The sequence below is a fragment of the Glandiceps talaboti genome, chromosome 13 (genome assembly GCF_964340395.1).
Source record: "Glandiceps talaboti chromosome 13, keGlaTala1.1, whole genome shotgun sequence".
NCBI lineage: Eukaryota > Metazoa > Hemichordata > Enteropneusta > Spengelidae > Glandiceps > Glandiceps talaboti.
Window position 1 is genome coordinate 10,231,928 of NC_135561.1, and position 19,839 is coordinate 10,251,766.

The 19,839-nt window shown below is 36.9% G+C and overlaps 3 protein-coding genes across 3 annotated transcripts; all 3 read left to right on the forward strand.

Moving 5' to 3' along the window:
* The first annotated feature begins 502 nt into the window (after positions 1-502).
* On the forward strand, positions 503-5,311 carry LOC144444216 (failed axon connections homolog). The gene is made up of 4 exons (XM_078133632.1): positions 503-625; positions 3,406-3,602; positions 4,531-4,673; positions 5,160-5,311. Exons 1-4 carry the CDS (start codon positions 503-505, stop codon positions 5,309-5,311), a joined length of 615 nt encoding a protein of 204 aa, XP_077989758.1.
* A 1,507-nt stretch (positions 5,312-6,818) lies between these two features.
* LOC144444695 (failed axon connections homolog) lies at positions 6,819-12,826 on the forward strand. Its single transcript, XM_078134208.1, has 7 exons — positions 6,819-6,944; positions 7,428-7,538; positions 9,044-9,179; positions 9,441-9,637; positions 10,073-10,278; positions 11,347-11,463; positions 12,449-12,826. Exons 1-7 carry the CDS (start codon positions 6,841-6,843, stop codon positions 12,592-12,594), a joined length of 1,017 nt encoding a protein of 338 aa, XP_077990334.1. The 5' UTR covers positions 6,819-6,840; the 3' UTR covers positions 12,595-12,826.
* Positions 12,827-13,758: 932 nt separating this feature from the next.
* On the forward strand, positions 13,759-18,905 carry LOC144444217 (failed axon connections homolog). Its single transcript, XM_078133633.1, has 6 exons — positions 13,759-13,838; positions 14,966-15,101; positions 15,330-15,526; positions 15,859-16,064; positions 17,530-17,646; positions 18,760-18,905. The coding sequence occupies exons 1-6, from the start codon at positions 13,759-13,761 to the stop codon at positions 18,903-18,905; spliced, it is 882 nt and encodes a 293-aa protein (XP_077989759.1).
* The last annotated feature ends 934 nt before the right edge of the window (positions 18,906-19,839 follow it).

A 19,839-nucleotide genomic window follows, 5' to 3' on the forward strand; every position in this document is an offset into this window, starting at 1 on the left:
TAGGATGTGAACTAAAATGGCTCACCCCACCCCCCACCCCGTAAAAGAATTTAGCTTTCTATCCTCAATTGAACTATTAATCTTGCCCCTAATGTACTACTTGGTCAAGAAGACCAATAGAGCTGCTACTCCTTAGAGCAGAATTAATAAATTCGTGTGGCAAATAATCTAATTAGTAATAATGCGAATCCATTTAGAATACATTCCTGGTTGTGATAGCATGACATCCATATTACCTTGCCTTAACGAGATATAACTCTGTATAATACATTGAGCACTATTTCCTTCATGCAGTATATATGATGAAAGTGAAATTGAGGAAAGAAATTTGACACACTGTAGGAGACGAACCTACATCCCCTGAATACTAGCCATTTTGATTATCCTTCGGATCTTAGCATGAGTTTATGTTGTTTAGAGGGGAGCCATCTTTAAGTTAGCTCAACATTTATTTCATGAAACATTACACGATCGTGGCGATTTTTTTTATCCAAGAAACAAGATGGACTTTCCCAAAGACACCGTGATACTCCGCCATGCTGGTCGACATAGATATGTGCCGAGTTATTCACCTTTCCCATTGAAACTGGAAACCTATCTGAGATTTGCCAAGATCCCCTATGTGGTAAGAAGTTAATATTGTGTTAACCGAGCCCTTTATGGCAGTTGCTACTCTAAGTACTGTACGGAACTCCACATGGCTAATGCAGACATTTGATCCATTTAGATTATCAGTATTAACAAGTCTTTGTCGATCATGAACACACCAGAAAACATAATAGTGCTGGATTAGGCCTAAACAATTGTTTGGTTCCGGTTACCCGACCCCAACTAGTTTCTCAATGCCGACCCTAAACATTCGTTTACGTATTCGAGAAAAAAATAAAATAAAATTGCGATAAAAATCAACTTACAAAGACAATATAAAACAATCTATAATGGATGTACATCTGATGGGAGGAACCCAATAACACAGAGACTGTATGGAACCCAATAACACAGAGACCGTATGGAAAACAACACAAAACATAACTACCTGAACTAGACACTCACACGGGGAAAAAACATTTAAATCTACCTACCCCACCTATTCTGACATAGAGCGTAATCGGAACCACACAATTTTTTTAAGCCTTACTAATAACAACAAATGTCTTCCCCTACAAAGTGGAGTAAGACAGGGAGACCCATTATCCCCATATCTGTTCCTCATGGCTCTGGAAGTGTTTCTAACTAACTTAAGAAGTAATCCCAATATTGAAGGTATTCAAATAGACAATACACTGGAAGTTAAATACTCTGCTTTTGCAGACGACTTGACATGCTTCTTGAAAAGTGAGAAATCTTGTGATGTATTTTTTGAAATGCTTGAGAATTTTCATCTTTTGTCGGGGCTGACAATTAATCTTGACAAGACTGAGGCAATGTGGCTTGGTTTGTGGAAAAGGAGGACAAAAAAAACTTTCAAAATTAAATGGCCTGAAACCCCTATTAAGATAGTGGGAGTACATGTATCATATGATCTTGAGCTAAATAACCAGCTTAATTTTGCATCCCCATTGAAACGAATCGAAAATGTTTTAAACTGCTGGAAAATAAGAACACTTACCTTATTGGGTAAAATACAAATTCTGAAAACATTTGCTATGTCACAAATTAATTTTATTATGAGAATGCAGTACATGCCAAAAGATGTTATGGACAAAATTGCTAAGTTGATTTTTAATTTCTTGTGGGCTGGCAGAGATAAAGTAGCAAGGAACATTATGGTCAAAGAAATAAGTGAAGGGGGCTTAAATGCTCCTGATATTTATGCAATGCATAAAGTGTCTAGGGTTATGTTTATTAAACGATATTTGGATGATGATACCCAGCACCCCTGGAAAAACTTCTTCGACAAGCGTCTTAGATCAGTGGGTGGTAATCTCTTATTTAAGTGTAACTTTGACACCCGACTTATTGGTACATCTCTCCCACTGTTTTATACTGAAGCATTACAAGCATGGGCTTCCTTTAATTCAGACGATAATTGTAATATTGGTGAACAAATGATTTGGAACAACAAAAACATTTTGATTGGGGGTAGGTCAGTATTTTATAAGGATTTGATAGATAAGGGTTTTCATTATGTAAGTAAATTATACAATAATGGTCAACTGTTGCAATGGGATGATCTGCAGGCTGGTGGTCTGAGTCAAATTGATATAATTAAACTGTATGGAATAATCCGGGCTCTTCCACCTGAGTGGAAGGAACTAGATGAAGATGGCCAGCCTGTAGGAGTTGAATCAGATCACTATTATCTGTTGAATAGCTATATCAAGAATTCACGAATCACAAAAATTAAAATTAAAAAAGACCTGCAACACCAAAATCAATCCCGTCCAATTAGCGAAAAATATTTTGAAAGAGAATATGATTTCACTGGGGATTGGGCTACAACGTACACCCTACCATTCATTGTGTCTATAGACACTAAAACGAGAGTATTCCAATTCAAATTGCTGCATCACATTCTGTTCACAAATTATGAATTGAAGAGAAGGGGAATGCAGATCTCTCCAGCTTGCACTTTTTGTGAAAGAGATGATGAAACTTTAAGGCACTTATTCCACTCATGTAGTGAAACTCAAAAGTTTTGGCAAGATTTTTTTAATTGTTTCAAGAATTGCTTTACTCTATTCGACCTGCCCTCCCTCAGTGAGATATTATTTGGAAACATAACTTTCACAAATCTGTATAACCACTTGCTTCTGTTGGCCAAGAGACACATTTACTCTATGAAGATGAAAAACTTGAAACCGCACTTTGCACTATACTTGAACCATGTAAAATACAATTATCACTGTGAGTATATTATAGCTGTTAACAAAGACAAACTTGAAAGGCACTGTAACAAATGGATAACAATACACCATCTTATTATGTAATACAAGAGCAACTTATATTGTAAACAACTGAAGTTACCAATAAAAATCTTATAAATATAAAAAAAAAAAAAAAATGTCTTTGAATATCCGTGTCCGAACATTAGTTGTCTCTAATGAGTTTATCAAAATCGCGTCATCAGCATATTCTGTTGACACTGACAAAGTAAACATGCTATACCTAGACGCTGGGCATTTTAAACTTGGAGTGAAAGAAGCCATTTTTTCCATGAGTATTATTACAGGCAACATCTTCAAATTAAGATGAGGGGCGGTACAAATTTCCTGTCATGGGTGACCCGATGCTACCTACCCACGTATTTCCATAAGACCACGTATTCTTATTATTGGAGCAATTAAGTGTTGACAATTTCATATTATTTTCTGCTTCTTATTTTGGGACAAAGATTTACCTTTATAAAATGAATCATCAAGTTGAACAGGTTATATTTACGAAAACCATGCATTTTAATTTCAGAATATTCCTAGTTCGAAGTGGTCACCAAAACACAAAACCCCATGGATTGAGTTCAATGGAGAAATCTTAGGTGATACCAGTTTCATTATTGAGTTTCTCAACGAAAAGTTCGAAGTAGATCTCAATAAACATTTAAACCCTTCAGATAAGGCTACGGCTAGGGCCTTTCAGAAAATGGCGGAAGAAAACTTCTATTGGTAAGCATTGAGATAATACATTGGTGTTGATTCCCAGATGGGGCAATTCGCCCACATGTACATACTTCTTGATTTTAAAATTTTTGTATTTCATAGTAAACAAAATAAATTCCGGAATTCGGACGAAAGCTACATAGTCGCTTAGAAAACTAGATTCCAATACGGTAACTTCACTCTTACTAAAATAAGACCTGTTTACATAGGATGGAAATGCCAAGCTGTTCTTTAATATTGTTTTAGAGTGATACTTAGGCCTTTTTGGTTCCGGTTACCTGACCCCCACCTACAAACTTTAAAATGTAATTTTTCACTGCAAACCCTAAACTTTCTTTACTTATTCGAGAAAAAATCGCGAAATCGCGAAAATTGTTAAGTCTCGCAAGAAATAATGGAAGGAAGCAGGTGCAGCGACAAGGGTTAGCCGACTTTTCGAGATGGTGTCTTGGTAGATTGGATGGATGGATGGATGGATGGATGGATTGATTGATGGATTGACTGACTGTTTGGGTATATAGGTGGGTGTATGGGTTGGTAGATATGGATTGATTTTCTTTCTCTTGTAATTACTTTCTGCGAAGTCGCGCAATATAGTACGGTGAAAAGTGATTTTTCCTGACTCACGGGTCATCAACTAAAGTAACTAGGACAAACTCAGCCTCGCCTTTGTTTTCCCTTGATGTAAAACTGTTGTGTCTTCACAAATTTTACTGTTTAGAAAATATACTAATCAGCGATAAAACTGTACATCGGTTGTTAAAAATGTCCCTGTATTGTTCATTGGTGTTATATAACTTGATGTGTTATCAAATTAATTATGCTTCAGTTCTTGTAATATGCGTAATATTCATCCTACCTCTATGTCCCTACATTCAACAAATATTGAATATTATGTAGATATAACTGTTATTTGCAATTCATATACTACCAGTAATGTTGATATTATTTTTATTTTAGGTAACAAAAACTTTATGTTTGGTGACGAACCCTGTGAAGAAGATTGTGCTATATTTGGACAACTTGCAATGGTTGTATGGGTGCTTCCTGATTCTCCTCAAGGTTTGCTCGTGAAAGGTAAACAAAACAAGTCTAGGAACGAGGATGATCGAATGGGCGTTTAGAAAGTAAACGGAAATGACTGTCAATCCTTCAATGTCACCGTCATCTAATTCAAAATGGCAGAAGCTGGAGTGTACAGTATAAGTGTTTTATTCGCCTGAAAATGTTTATATAAAAGCTCGGTCAAAGCTGCACTAGATGCAACTGAGTTTGTTTAATCAAGTAACCAAAGATAGATTAACTAGAAATTGGTCATTACTTACAGAAGACATTGTAGATGTTAATTAGTGGTCAATATTATCTGTAGGTAGTGTAGTGGCAAGTTTATTTAAATCTTCAGCCAAAGCTAGGTTTTGACTCTGTCGCCATGTTACAACTGTATTAGTTGTAACTTGAGTATCATTTTCCGTTTAGACCATTACAGGTATTCACTGGAAATTGCTGCAATGTACACATGCGAATAAAATAGTTTTTAAATCACCATAATTCTAACTTTTGTAGGTGATTGCAAGAATCTTGAAGACTACTGCTATAGGATGAAAGAACGGTTCTGGCCGGACTGGGAACAGTGCATCATGGGAGATCAAAAGTTGAAAGGTTTCCTACGTTATCCAGATTCGGATCCAACTTTGTGGAAGGGAAAAATTAAATGAACATAATAATGATGGGAAACTAACAGCGAATCATTATTGAACATCAACAAAGAATCTCATTTAATTTTTTATCTTTATTGATTATAAATAGACAGATACATTTATCTACGCCGATTCCGATGTATTCAAAAAAAAGAGACGATGTGGGAGAGGAATGCAAGTGAGACTGGCAGAGAAACTGCGTGAAAAGGGAAAGAGCGAATACGAGGGAGACGATAACGCGTTAACGTGTGTTGGTCTGTCGAAATGAACTTTCAATTCTCTATATCGGGTGGTCCTCTTATTGCATTAATTAAATAATAACACATGCCAGCGAGGGCAATATCACAATTTAGTGCCTGCACAAGTGTTAGACTAGATTAGTTGCTGGTCAACTACTTCTAATCCCTCTTTCCTTTAATCATGTAATCATTTACCATTGAGCACTGTCCGCACATATTTATATTTCTGGTAAATAAAGAATGATAGTAATAATCAAAGACAGCTGTGGAACGAGGATAAAGCATAGACAGCTGTGGAACGAGGATAAAGCATAGACAGCAATAGAAAACGTGTTTCTTCAACTATGTATGGTATTGATAGGTTTTGCTAATTTCGATTACTGGTAATAATGCATGACGATACAAATAAGGCTCAAAATAAAGTAGAGTTTTGCACAGTGTTCAAGAAACGTTCAACCATACTGAATATTGCTTTTGACTATTGGTTAAGCTTATATTTGTATTGCCACACTCACGTACACTTCGTGTTTCTTATCAACTTATCAATATCTCAGTAGTAAATACGAAAGCTGTATGTTATCATTGAAGGGGTGAACATTTTCCGTCAAAATTTGGTTTTAAGTGCGTAAATGAACTTCAGCAATCGCATTGACGCCAGACACCCCACCCCCACCCCTGCCCTAAACGAACGAAGTTAGGTGCTTTTGTAACATAGTGCGCTCGTCCCTTACTTACATGATGTTACTTTATCCTTTGTGGCGAATTCGAAGTCAAGCTTACGATTAACTGATATATTGGAGTGTGGTTTCTCATGTCAAATTATGCAATGTAAATTATACCAGAGGAGATAATTATCAACGTCACCAAGATCGTGTCTGTACCTGTAGGCCTATGGCCATGCTACTGAAATATATGTGGAATACCAAATGAATGATATCTACCTGCAGAATATATTTCCCTCGCGAATCTTATCAAACCCCTGAATAATTAGACAATGTACATGTTCACCAGCAGTCATAAGTAAAGAAACATGTTGAAACCATGGTCGCCGTAGAGGGCAATGTTTTGGCGAGGAAAACTCATTATTTATCGTGTACAGCTATGTTTATCCACAGGTGAATCAATACTTTCCTGGTGTACACTATTACGAGTAAGTTATTGTACCCAACAAAACAATTTGTCATCCCAGCTCAACTACTGCTGCGAAACTAACCAGAACACTATCTGACCCTTGACCCAGTAAACTTTATCTTGTGTATTGGTGTCACAGTCGTCGCCATTAATTTTCTTAGTCTACAGCCGTTATACATGTACAACGACTCGACAATGAAGAGCAAATTGTTATGGATTGTTGGGGCAGTTACCGTTGTTGCTGTTTCGTTCATTGGAATCGGTCAACTCGTACCTGAGAGGTAATACATGTACCATGTACTTCAATTCTAAGCGACAGGCAGGCAGACACTTTCAACAGACACTTTATTCTCCCAGACAGTTACCTATAAAGGGTACAGCATTTGATGGGGGGGGTGGAGGATTTTCGGGGGAAAACATTGTTGACGGTCAAAGGCACGTAAACAAATTTGCTGACCAACTCAAGATAGAAAAGATATTCTTTGCAGCAGGTTATAATTATGAGCAAAAAAAATTGTTCTGCAAGTGCAGAAACAAGAATCAAATGTCAAATACGTCAATATTATCGATATTATCAACATTTTCTGTATTCCGATAGAGAAATTCTGATACGTATCTCGGGAAACTAGTGCCTGTGAGCTGTAATAAGTTGGCGAAACTAATGTAATCAGCACACTATAGTCCTAGTATCTGACCCTTGACCCGCTGAACTTAATCTGTGTGTCTATTTTTAGTATCACAGTCGTCGCCATTAATTTTCTTAGTCTACAGCCTTTATACGACGACTTGACGATGAAGAGAAAATTGGTATGGACTGCTGGGGCACTTACTGTCGCTGCTGTTTCGTTCATTGGAATCCGTAAACTCGTACCTAGGTAATTTCATGTATTTCACTTATACTAAGTTATAGTATTGCGATCAGCCTATAGGCATGATGTCGACCTCTTTGAGTAAAGAGCACAAAGGTTGCCATTTGCCAGTTCCGGTGGTGACAGTCCCTGGATGGGTGGGTACCCATGCCTGCCTGCGCCTGTTAACGAAATTTCAAATGTACCAGGCTTTCCTGGAATATTTCAATGAAAGACACCTCCTTTTTAGTGAATATGGGAAAAATCACAGCAAAAAATGTTTAATTCCCCCTTACTTCCAAAATCCGAAGGTTTTAACTTCAAGGACACCGAATCCATACACTGCACCACAGGGGCGTGTAATATTTCATAGATTGTTGTTTTCTTATTGCTTAGAATGCCGTTTTCTCAGGAAAATATCGTACGAATCTTGCTGCTACAAATGTATCAATCTCTATACTACTAAGAAATGTCTCTTCCCTTTACATGTAGGAATATATATTAATCAAAAGGTTGTTATATTTAGTCTGTAGACCTGGAAAACAACAATCTATGAAATATTACACGCCCCTGTGCACTGCACGTACAATATTCTCCTATTCTAGGAGGTCGATCTGAAAAAGTACCCCTTTTTTACGATTCCACGCGACGGACCTAGATGGCCGACGAAAAACACCCCATATTCCGTGAAATTTCTAACAAGCATGCGTACCCGCTTCGTCTGGGACTGCCACCACTGGGTTGCCAGTACACTACCTGCTAGTCTAGACACGTTTTCATACTGCAATGTTACGATTTACACGTACGCTATCTTCACACATTACGTCTAGTAAAAGTCAAAATTTTACATGCTGGGCAAAGGATAAACGGTGCATGTCAGAAGTAAACCATCACAAATCCTTCAGACAATTGCTCATTTAATATTTAATTAGTGCAGCTGTACTTAACCAAAATCATGTGGAGACGCGATAATGTCATCACGTTTATATGAACGCTGTTGGGGTAGCACAGATATCTGTGCTAGGGTAACGACTTTAACTAGACATAATGTGTGAAGATAACATAGTGTAAATCGTTACACGGTCGTATTGGAACTAGACTAACTACCTACATATAATACTGACCACTAATTTACAAATACAATGTCTTTTTATAAGTAATTGACCAATTTTTAATAAATATTACTTTTATGAAAACAAATGCCCCAGTTGCAGCTAGTGCCGGTTTAAAGATGATAGTATATCATTGAATAGCAGAGTACCTCAAATATTGTAAAGATGAACCGGAAGAGTTTTAAAAAGTTCATTCTCAAGTTTCTTGGTTTAGGGCTGACTGATCAAGAGGTATTCACATGATCACACAGACAACGCGATGGGCCTAGAATTCACAATAGTACTGCTACAGTTAATTGAAAAAAAATCCTTCACACACACACACACACACACACACACACACACACACACACACACACACACACACAGCATGGTTAGACAAGAATACATAGTAATGCTAGAATTTCATTTCATTGGAAGGAAGAGAGATCTGGTGGACCTTCCCAAAGATACAGTGATACTTCGACAAATTGGACGAAGTCGATATGTACCTAACATTTCTCCTTTTCCTTTAAAATTGGAAACCTATCTGAGATTTGCTAACATCCCTTATGTGGTAAGTTGATATAGCTTTAGGTTGGCAGTTATAACAGCAAAAGTATTAATTAGTAATATGGAACGCCATACTTGATTTGTGTTTTTGTTGTACTATTAGGGTCAGAAGTGTTGAATTTTCATTCATAAATTCAATTAAAACTATGATAAGTCATAGTAACAAGAAGGTACTTCAACTAATAACATTGATAGGAAACCCATGGCCCTGGGAGTGGATATGTGTGTTCAAATGCATCATCCAAACTGTCTGTTCATATTTCAGAGCGTACACGGCCTTGAGATGTCACCAAAAAACAAAACTCCATGGATTGAATTGAATGGGGAAAGCTTCTCTGATTCCGGTTTTATTATTGAGATGCTTAATGAAAGATTCAATGTAGATCTCAGCAAACATTTGAGTCCGTCAGAAAGAGCCACGGCTAGGGCCTTTGAGAAAATGGTAGAAGAAAATCTTTACTGGTTAGTATGATTGGAAAAAAAATACTATTATATTTTTTAAAAAGTATTATGTTATTTTGAACAAAATTGGTATATCCCTCTGGAAAGGATTCAATCATTGACGCCCTCCACGACAGGATTATGCTAGCTAGTGAATATTATTACATGTGTAGTCAAAAAGTGGTACAAAACTTGCAAATAATAATGATGCATATTTATCAAACTCCCATCAACAATGGATTTGATGATCATACGTTGTACAAATATTACCTCTAGATTAGCCCTAACTAAACTTTGCTACTTCGATTATAATACTTCTGAAGATCAACACCAAATGTAAAACAGATTTTGGTCGCACACATTGTAAGTTTTAATACTACATCCTTCTTGACTAATTAGATTTGATTACTATCTGAATCTTAAGGTGTAATTTCTTGTCTGTCATTTTACCGGTAGGACACTGGCGTATTATCGGTGGTTTGGAAAAAATCCGCAAGTGCTATTGCTTATGCCTGAAATTCCCATTTTGACGTCGTTGGGGTTCAGGTTTTTCAGGCGTAGTCTTGGAAAAATGATGTACGGTCATGGAATGGGTCGTCATAGTGAGGAAGAGATATACAGCATAGCTGAAAAAGACATCAGGGCACTGTCTGTATTTCTAGGTAAGTGGTTTCTGTATTTGTAGTAGTCTAGATACGCCTTGTTGGGCGGCTCCATGCATCAGCCAATGCAACCTCTCTCTCAAAGAGATGAACGACTAGAGGGCAGCAGAAAACTCCGTATATTCTTAGTCTATTTCAGTATGTGTCATGTAGCGCCGAGGGAAGGCTGCAGTTTTCAATAGGAGAGTCTAGAAATTTAAATGTGATTTCTGTAAATGAAGTTTTGATGTATGCATGAAGATGGGTGCATGGATAAAAGTGTCGGAAAATACACAGATAAATAATCGAGGGAAGGGGGTGTAGTCCAGAGTGTCAATCGAAGCTAAATTTAAGTACATGTAGACCAAAGATGTGATATTCTGAATGTGAAATTTGCATAATGGGTACATTTGCATATATGTCACCAAGATATTGCGAGGTAGCAAATTTTCCGTGATAAGCTTTCCGATAAGGTTCAAATTATTTTAGTCCCAAGCGAGCACCGCCCGGAGATGACTTATATACGTTGGTCCATTCAAATGTGCATGTATGCATGCGTTCACCCTCATATATCTCCACCAACAAATAAACCTGGCACAAAGGTAACAATGTGAGACATACGCACATCACTTTATTTTACGACGAACCAAATATGGCAAAACGGCAGCCATATTTGTTAAATTTCACAATATACAACGTAACTCTGGATCTATAATGCATACCTACACCCATATTATCAAATAAGAGCTCTGTTTTAAGACCTTGCCCTTTGACCTTGAACGTTTTCTTCACGCTTTCTTTTTATATTTTGACATTTGACTTTGACATCCATATTCAAGGTCAAATAGCAGATTTGTCAATAAATTATGAAGTTTTGTGTCTCGAGACCCCATTCAAATTTGCGCCATAACTTTGCCATATAATTAACACCAGTTGCATTTATTATGTATTCAATGAAGGCTTGTCTCTGTATTATTCGACCTTCCTTGTCCAGACCCATTTAGAACTATTGATAATTGTGTCAGTTTTGATAGTTATTACGATTCAAATGTAATACTAGTGGATTACTGTAAACATTTTGCATTCCAGGGGACAAGAAGTTTATGTTTGGTGACGAACCCTGTCAGGAGGACTGTGCCATATTTGGACAACTTGCACAGGTTGTTTGGCAACTTTCTGGTTCTCCTCAAGAAGTACTTGTGAAAGGTAAACGTGTTAGACTAGATTAGTTGCTAGTCAACTACTTCTAATCCTCTTTTCTTGGTACCACGTGAGTATTTGTCATTAGTACATAGTGACTCTTCATACTCATATTCATGGGAGTTAGTGTATAATAATACTAATCAAAAATAGTTGTGGAACGAGGATAAAGCATAGAAAGAAACTGTAATAGAAAACATGTTACTTTAGTTTCGTATGATATTGATAGGTTTTGATAATTTCGATTACTGGTAACAAAGACGAGAAACATAAAATTTACCCTAGCATGAAATAGAATTTTTATATAGTGTTCATGAAACCTGAAACCACATGACTGTATTTTTGATTATTTGGTTAAATTGCGACACTCATACTGTGAATTTTTTAACGGAAAATGTCTGTACACCGTGAATATAAAAGTTCCAATTACATCATCGTATTTCCTTGTTATGACTCTTTCTTTCCGAATACATTACTGTGGAGTTTTTTCTAATTTCACTCTACCATTTACGCCAATATGTTAATTATACCGAGTGATTTTCAACAAGCAAATAAAATAAATGTTCATTGTAATTACGCCATTTTTTTCGTCAGACTGTGCGACCGTCATTTATCATAGTTTCGATGTCGAGATCTACCGTTTTGACGACCAAAAATGATTCATTTGATTGTGATGATAAAGATAGGTGTTGATGCTAAGATATTATTCCACAACCCTTTTCTTCGTTCAGAAAAAAAGGACGTTGACAACACGGGGACTTGTTACAACAAGTCGAAAGAGGCGTGGTGACAAAGCCCTTCTGGCAGAAGTATTTTGAGTTGGATGAAAAAAAAAATTTTTATGGAATGATATTACAATAAATCATAACATAAATTAGCAAAAATCTGGCAAGTTTTCAGGAAAACAGGTATAATTCAACATTTTTTGGTGAGCGTGTTTTACTTGATCTATGTGAAATATAATTACAGATGTTGTTATAATTTCTTTCAGGTGATTGCAAGAATCTTGAAGGCTATTGCTGTAGGATGAGGGAACGGTTCTGGCCTGACTGGGAACAATGCATCATGGGAGATCAAAAGTTGCAGAGTTTCAATTCTTATCCTGACTCAGATCCAACGTTATGGAAGGAAAAATAAAATGGGCATGACGTAGCCGAATATACTCCACAAAGACAACTCAGCTCTTCCTTCGATTCTCGTCTTCTGTGTGTTCCAAGGGTTTCTACGCAAACTTTTGGCGAGAGACATTTCTCTCACATTGGCCCTACATCATGGAACAATCTCCCTTTTGATCTCCGCCACTCCAAGTCTCTTACATCCGTCCTCCGATTTCTCAAGACCTGTCTCTTTAACATTATTAGTCTCAGCCTTCTCCAATTGCCTTGTATCCATTGTCTGTGAATCCACTTTTCATCTTACAGTAACTTTCTTTCCATTTACCTCTGTACCTTGAGTTCTTCTTGCAGAGATTGCGCCCTCTGTAAATCTACTTATTATTGTTATTATCAAAATACGAATAAAAATTTGATCTTATATACTATCGAATATTATTACATTTTTTATCAGTGAAAGGCCTATGTATAACCTATATAGACCTGTAGCACGCCTACCAGATGACTACATGTACTAAGCACAACTAATTACTTTCAAGAAAAATAGCGCAGGAAGAAAATTATTATAGTTAAATGTTTACAACAGGTAAAGTAAGAATATTTTAAAAGGTTTTTTTTTGGTTTTTGGCTCATTATTATGTAACGTCTATGAGTTGTTCCATGTATAAGTTTGTGAAGGAGAAAACGATGAGTAAAGTCCTTTTTAGAGGTTTTATTGTTGTTTAACAATGCTCAAGGTTTAAGGTCAGGTGTCATTTAAAGTGCCTTCAACTGTCTGCCAGAATAAAGTGTCTGCTGGAAGTGGCCCTAGCTTCAACTTTTGACCCAAAACACACATCTGTGATGCGATCATTTTGTTTTGAACAATTTCCCAACTAGACACCCAAAGTAATATAGCCACCAAATATCACATGCCCCCCACCCCCCCCCCCCCCCCCACACACACACATTTCTCCCCAGGTCCCTCCTGCCGTAAATTCTGATCCCAGCCCTTGTCTGTATTCTAGTAGTCAGACAGCACTCAATGAGAAGCCTCGTTACGGTTGAAGAACACTACTTATCTTTACAACCTTCAGGACACTCTGAGTACACTATACACACCTGACCCTTGACCCAGTGAACTTAATCTGTGTATATATTGGTGTCACAGTCCGTCGCCATTAATTTTCTTAGTCTGCAGCCGTATACGATGATCCAATTGTTATGGACTGTCGGTGCAGTTATTGTAGCTGGTGTTTCGTTCATTGGAATCCGTAAACTCTTACCTAGGTAATTCCATGTATTTCACTTATAGCCTTGCGATCAGCCGGCAGCCTTAAGGCACGCGGTGAGCTAATAATGAGCACCCCCTCTTGATCCATACATGTGTACATGTACATGTACATACAAACTTCCAGGTTAGTTACATGGTGTTGAAAGGCACAGACTAGTAGCAGTGCCATACATACACGATACATGCATGTCTGTAGTCTGGGACCAAGAATCACATTATTAAAGAATGAGCACTCAAAGAACAGTCATGTATGCACTGTTATTATATGAGTAATAGTAACATTAGAATTGCTGTAGTGTTAATGAAGGTTTTCTGTAGCCCTATAGTATAACTTCAAGGTAAATTTAGGTCATAACGGATACCTTACGTGACATGAAACAAACTCGTTTGTGATACTACACCCAGTATGACGATGTTGCACTCTACGTACATCATTACATACAAATCCCTAGGTTAGCTGCAACTAGAGCGTGTTTTTTTATAAAATCTTCTGTGAGGTACAATAACTTTCTCGAAATATCGTACACCGTGAATAGTATTGCATGACCTATAGGTAAAGGTATTTTTCGAAGCAGTAAACACGATAAATCAAACCGCACCCAAAAACCAGCGCCCTCTTTGTTGACCACGATTTCAATCTCTTTCTCAATGTACTGCGTATGTGTCCACACAATTCTAATTATTGGAATTTTAAGTTTTCAGTGAATATATACTGTGGTTGTCTATCGAAAAATGACACTTCACTTACATCTAGTACAATTTTAACATGGTGACAGATTCAAAACAATTTTAGCTCAAGATTGAAATTTGCCACTGTACACTACCTACTATACAGATAATATTGACCACTAATTAACAAATACAGTGTCTATTAAAAGTAATAACCAATTTTTAGAAAATTATATCTTTGGTTACTTTACAAAACAATTGCCCTAGCTATAGTACTAGTACAGTATCGCTGAATAACAAAGTACATCAAATACTGTAAAGATGAACCAGGTGAGATTTAAAAGATCATTCTAAAGTTTCTGGGTTTAGGGCTGACTTAACAAGTTTTCACATTGCCATACACACGACGTGATTAGTCGTAGAATGCACAGTAATGCTAGAATTTCATTTGAAGGAAGAGAAATCTGGTGGACCTTCCCAAAGATACAGTGATACTGCGTCAAATTGGACGAGGTCGATATGCGCCCAGCCTTTCTCCTTTTCCTTTGAAATTGGAAACATATCTGAGATTTGCTAACATCCCTTATGTGGTAAGTTGGTAGTTTTTGGTTTCCATGGCAACAAAGTACTTGATTTGAGATTGTGTTGTACTGTTAGGGTTAGACTTTTTATTCAAAAATTTGTTGAACAATGAAAAGTCAGTAAAAAGGAGGTGCTTCAACTAATACAGTAATAACATTACTATTGACAGAAATGTCGTCAGGGGAGTAGATATATGTGTTCAAATGCTTCATCCAAATTGTCTGTTCATGTTTCAGAGCGCACACGGCCTTGAGATGTCACCAAAAAACAAAACTCCATGGATTCAATTAAATGGGGAAATCTTCAGTGATTCCGGTTTTATTATTGAGATGCTTAATGAAAGATTCAATGTAGATCTCAGTAAACATTTGAGTCCGTCAGAAAGAGCCACGGCTAGGGCCTTTGAGAAAATGGTAGAAGAAAATTTTGTATGGTTAGTATGATTGAAAGAATTCAACCATTGATGCCCTCGACGACAGGATTATGCTAGCTAGTGAATGTTGTTAAATGTGTATAGTCAAACAGTGGTACAGAAGTTGCAGATAATAATGGTGTATGCCGTTTATCAAACTCCCCTCAACAATGGATTTCGTGACCATACGCTGTACAATTATCACCCGTCGATTATTCTGTAGATCAACACCGAATATAAAACATTTTAGTCGCACCCATGTAAGTTTTAACACAGCATCCTTCTTGATTAAATAGAGTTGATGACTATCTGAATACTGAGATGTAATTTCTTGTCTGTCATTTTACCGGTAGGACACTGGCGCATTATCGGTGGTTGGGCAAAAATCCGAATGTGCTATCGCTTCTGCCTCAAATTCCTATTTTGACGTCGTTAGTGTTCAGGTATGCAAGGCGTAGCACTAGGCAATTGATGTACGGTCATGGAATGGGTCGTCATAGCGAGGATGAGATATACAGCATAGCTGAAAAAGACATCAGGGCACTGTCTGTAATTCTAGGTAAGTCCACTGCTTTCTGTAGTAGTCACATACGTCTTGTCAGGTGCCGCCATGGATCGGCCAATGCAACCTCTCTCAATTACAGAATCGAAGAACGAGCGAAGAGGGCGGCAGAAAACTCCCGATATTGCAGGCTATTTCATCAATTACCGTGTCACGAGTTAGCGCCGAGGGAAGACTGCAGTTTTCAATAGGAGAGCCTAGTAATTTTAATGCAATTTTCTGTAAATGACGTTCTGATGTATGCATGAAGATGGGTACATGCCTCGGATAGAAAAGTGTTAGAAAACACACAAATAAATGATCGAGGGAAGGGGACGTATCAGAGTATATCAATCGCAGTTACATTTATTTCTATTTAAAGAGTACATAAAGACCAAAAAAGGTGATAAATCGGTACATATAATAATCTGAAGGTAAAATTAACATTTTGGAAAATTTGCAACATGCCGAAATATTTGGAGGTAGTGAATTTTCAGTGATAAGCATCCTAATAAGGTTCAAATGTTTTAGTTAGCAGGCACCGCGCGCCTGGAAGGGACTTGTATATGTCGTTGGGTTTCGCCTGTGCGTCCAAACGTGAATGCATGTATGTATGTATGTATGTATGTATGTATGTATGCGGTCGACACCCTTACATCTTCACCAACCGATTTCAACCAAACCTAGTGCAAACGTAACATATAGTATGTGAAATATACGCACATCACTTTATTTTATGATCGAACGAAACATGATCAACTAACAGCCATATTTGTTTAATTTCAAAATATACATCATAACGTTGGTGCTATAAGACAAACCTACACCCGTAGACGTATTATCAGACCTTTGACCTTGAAAGTTTTCCTCACGGGCCAATACACAAATTTCTATTATCTTAGCTTTTTAAATCAAGCATTTCAAATTATATTTGACTATCTAAAGCACATGCAAGTCACTCAATTTTGCGACCTTGATCTCTGGCAGTCATATTAGTGATAACGACGGAAGTACATTTGGTCTGTTATCGCCAAAAAGTTTTATATCTATGGGTACCATTCAACTATCTAACCCCACACTATCCATGCATAATGAGCTTTCTAATGAGACATAGACCTATGAGCTTAAAGAAACATTTTCAACTCAAATATAATTACCAGTTTTTCTATGTTTAACCCAAACGCTGAATAAGCAAAGACTCCATTTATACCTTGACCTATGATTTTGACCTCCATATTCAAGGTCAAAGTGCAAATTGGTCAATAAATTATGTTTAACTTTTATCTCGAGACATCAATCAAATTTGCCCCATAACTTTGACATATATAACGCACCAGTTGGACTATGTCTTCAATGTCTTGTCTCTGGAGTATTCGTCCTTCCATGTCCAGACCGATTTAGACCTGCTGAAATTGTGTAAATTCTGAGTTATTACGATTCAAATGTAATACTAGTGGATTACTGTAGACATTTTGCATTCCAGGGGACAAGAAGTTTATGTTTGGTAACGAACCCTGTCAGGAGGACTGTGCCATATTTGGACAACTTGCACAGGTTGTTTGGCAACTTTCTGGTTCTCCTCAAGAAGCACTTGTGAAAGGTAAACATGTTAGACTAGATTAGTTGCTAGTCATGACAACTACTTCTAATTGGTATTACGTAATTATTTGTCATGTGGGTTTATTGGATAAATGTACAGTAATACTAAACAAAATTAGTTGTGGATAAAGCATAGACAGAAACTGCAATAGAAAACGTGTGACGTCATCTATGTATGATATTGATAAGTGTTGATAATTTCGATTACTGGTTACAATGACGATACCAATAAAACTCGTCATAGCGTGAAGGAGAATTATATAGTATTCATGAAACCCGTGGTACTTTTGACTATTTCCGACACACAAATAAGGGATTTTTAGGAGACGTGAATAAATGTGACAATTACAATAGAATGATCTGACATCCCTTGTTACCTAATTTGTTCTTTCCCAATACATCACCGTAGTTGTTTTTTGTTTTATTTGTTTGGTTTATTTATTTGTTTGTTTGTTTGTTTGTTTGTTTGTTTGTTTGTTTGTTTTTGTTGTTTTGTTTTTGTTGGGTTTTTTTGTTTGTTTGTTGTTGTTGTTGTTTTTTTTGGGGGGGGGTTATAATTTCACTACCATGTACGCCAATGTTAATTATACCAAATGATTTTCAACCATAGTGTATGAAGGAAATGTCGATGTCCACTGTAATTACGACAATCGTTTCATCATTCTGTGTGACGCTCATTTATCATAGTTTCGATGTTGAGATTAACCGCTTTGACGAACAAAATGATTCATTAGATTGTATCAATAAGGATAGGTGTTGATGATATTATTCCACAACCCTTTTCCTTATTCAAAAAAAAGACAAGGAAAATACGGGGGAGGCTTGTTACAACGAGTTGAAAGATGAGTAGTGACAAAGCCTTCGGGCAGAAGTATTTATTGATATGGAATGATTATTACAAAGAATCAAACTAAGGTATTAAAATTCGGGGAAAAAACAAAAGGCAATTTTGACTGTCGCTCAAATTGCCGGAGCACCACGGAAGAAATTATGTCGTAAAGTTTTCATGACGTAGAACGACCAAGGTATAAGTCAACAGTTTTTACGTGAACGTGTTTTACTTTACCTGTGTGTGAAATATAATTAGTATAAATGTTGTTATAATTTCTACCAGGTGATTACAAGAATCTTGAACGCTATTGCTATAGGATGAGGGAACGGTTCTGGCCTGACTGGGAACAATGCATCATGGGAGATCAAAAGTTCAAGAGTTTCAGTCCATATCCTGACTCAGATCCAACGTTATGGAGGGAAAAATAAACTAGACATGGAGAAGCCGAGTAATCAGCAAAGAGACTAAACAACTCTTTTTAATGCAAAGTTTCATCTCTGTGCTTCATCAATTCTCGCTAACCTTCTTCATCGATGTACTCCATAACGAAGACAACTCCGCTCCACTTCCTCTGATTCTCGTCTTCTTTGGGTTCGAAGGGTTTCTAAACAGACTTTTGGCGAGAGATCTTTCTCTCGCATTTGGCCCTGCATCATGGAACAATCTTCCTTTCGATCTCCGCCACTCCAAGTCTCTTACATCTTCCAAAATTCCAGAATTAATTACTGACAGTTATTTAGTTGTAAAAGTCTTATTAAACGGAAATAAGATAGTGGAAAATGCCAGAATGTGACTTTCAAAATTTCATTTTTTTATATATATAATGGTAACAAATCTTCGTTCTGTCATGGAAGTATAACTGCTAACATAAATTAATATTTGGGGTAGAAGTATTTACTGAAATAAGGTAGCGTAAGACACTTGTTATTCGCCGTATTTCAATTTCTATTTAACGCCGGGTAAAAAGAATTTAAATGCAAAATTTACCTGTTTGTGTAATATATCAATAAAGCAGTTCTTTTCTTGAACTCAAATAATGGTCCCGATGCAGTTACACATACATATTGCCTTGAATATTTGCCATGCTATTGTTGCAAATGTGGTATAACACATATGCGATAATAAGGTAAAATTGAACTAAAGAATAATTAGCATAATACAGAGCTGAAAGACGTTGTCTTATGGTCGACAAGGAGAGAGAGAGAGAGAGAGAGAGAGAGAGAGAGAGAGAGAGAGAGAGAGAGAGAGAGAGAGAGAGAGAGAGAGAGAGAGAGAGAGAGAGAGAGAGAGAGATATTGAGATTTTAAGTGAACTAGCTAGTCAAATTTATACAAGACACAATGAAGGATAAAACGATGGCTG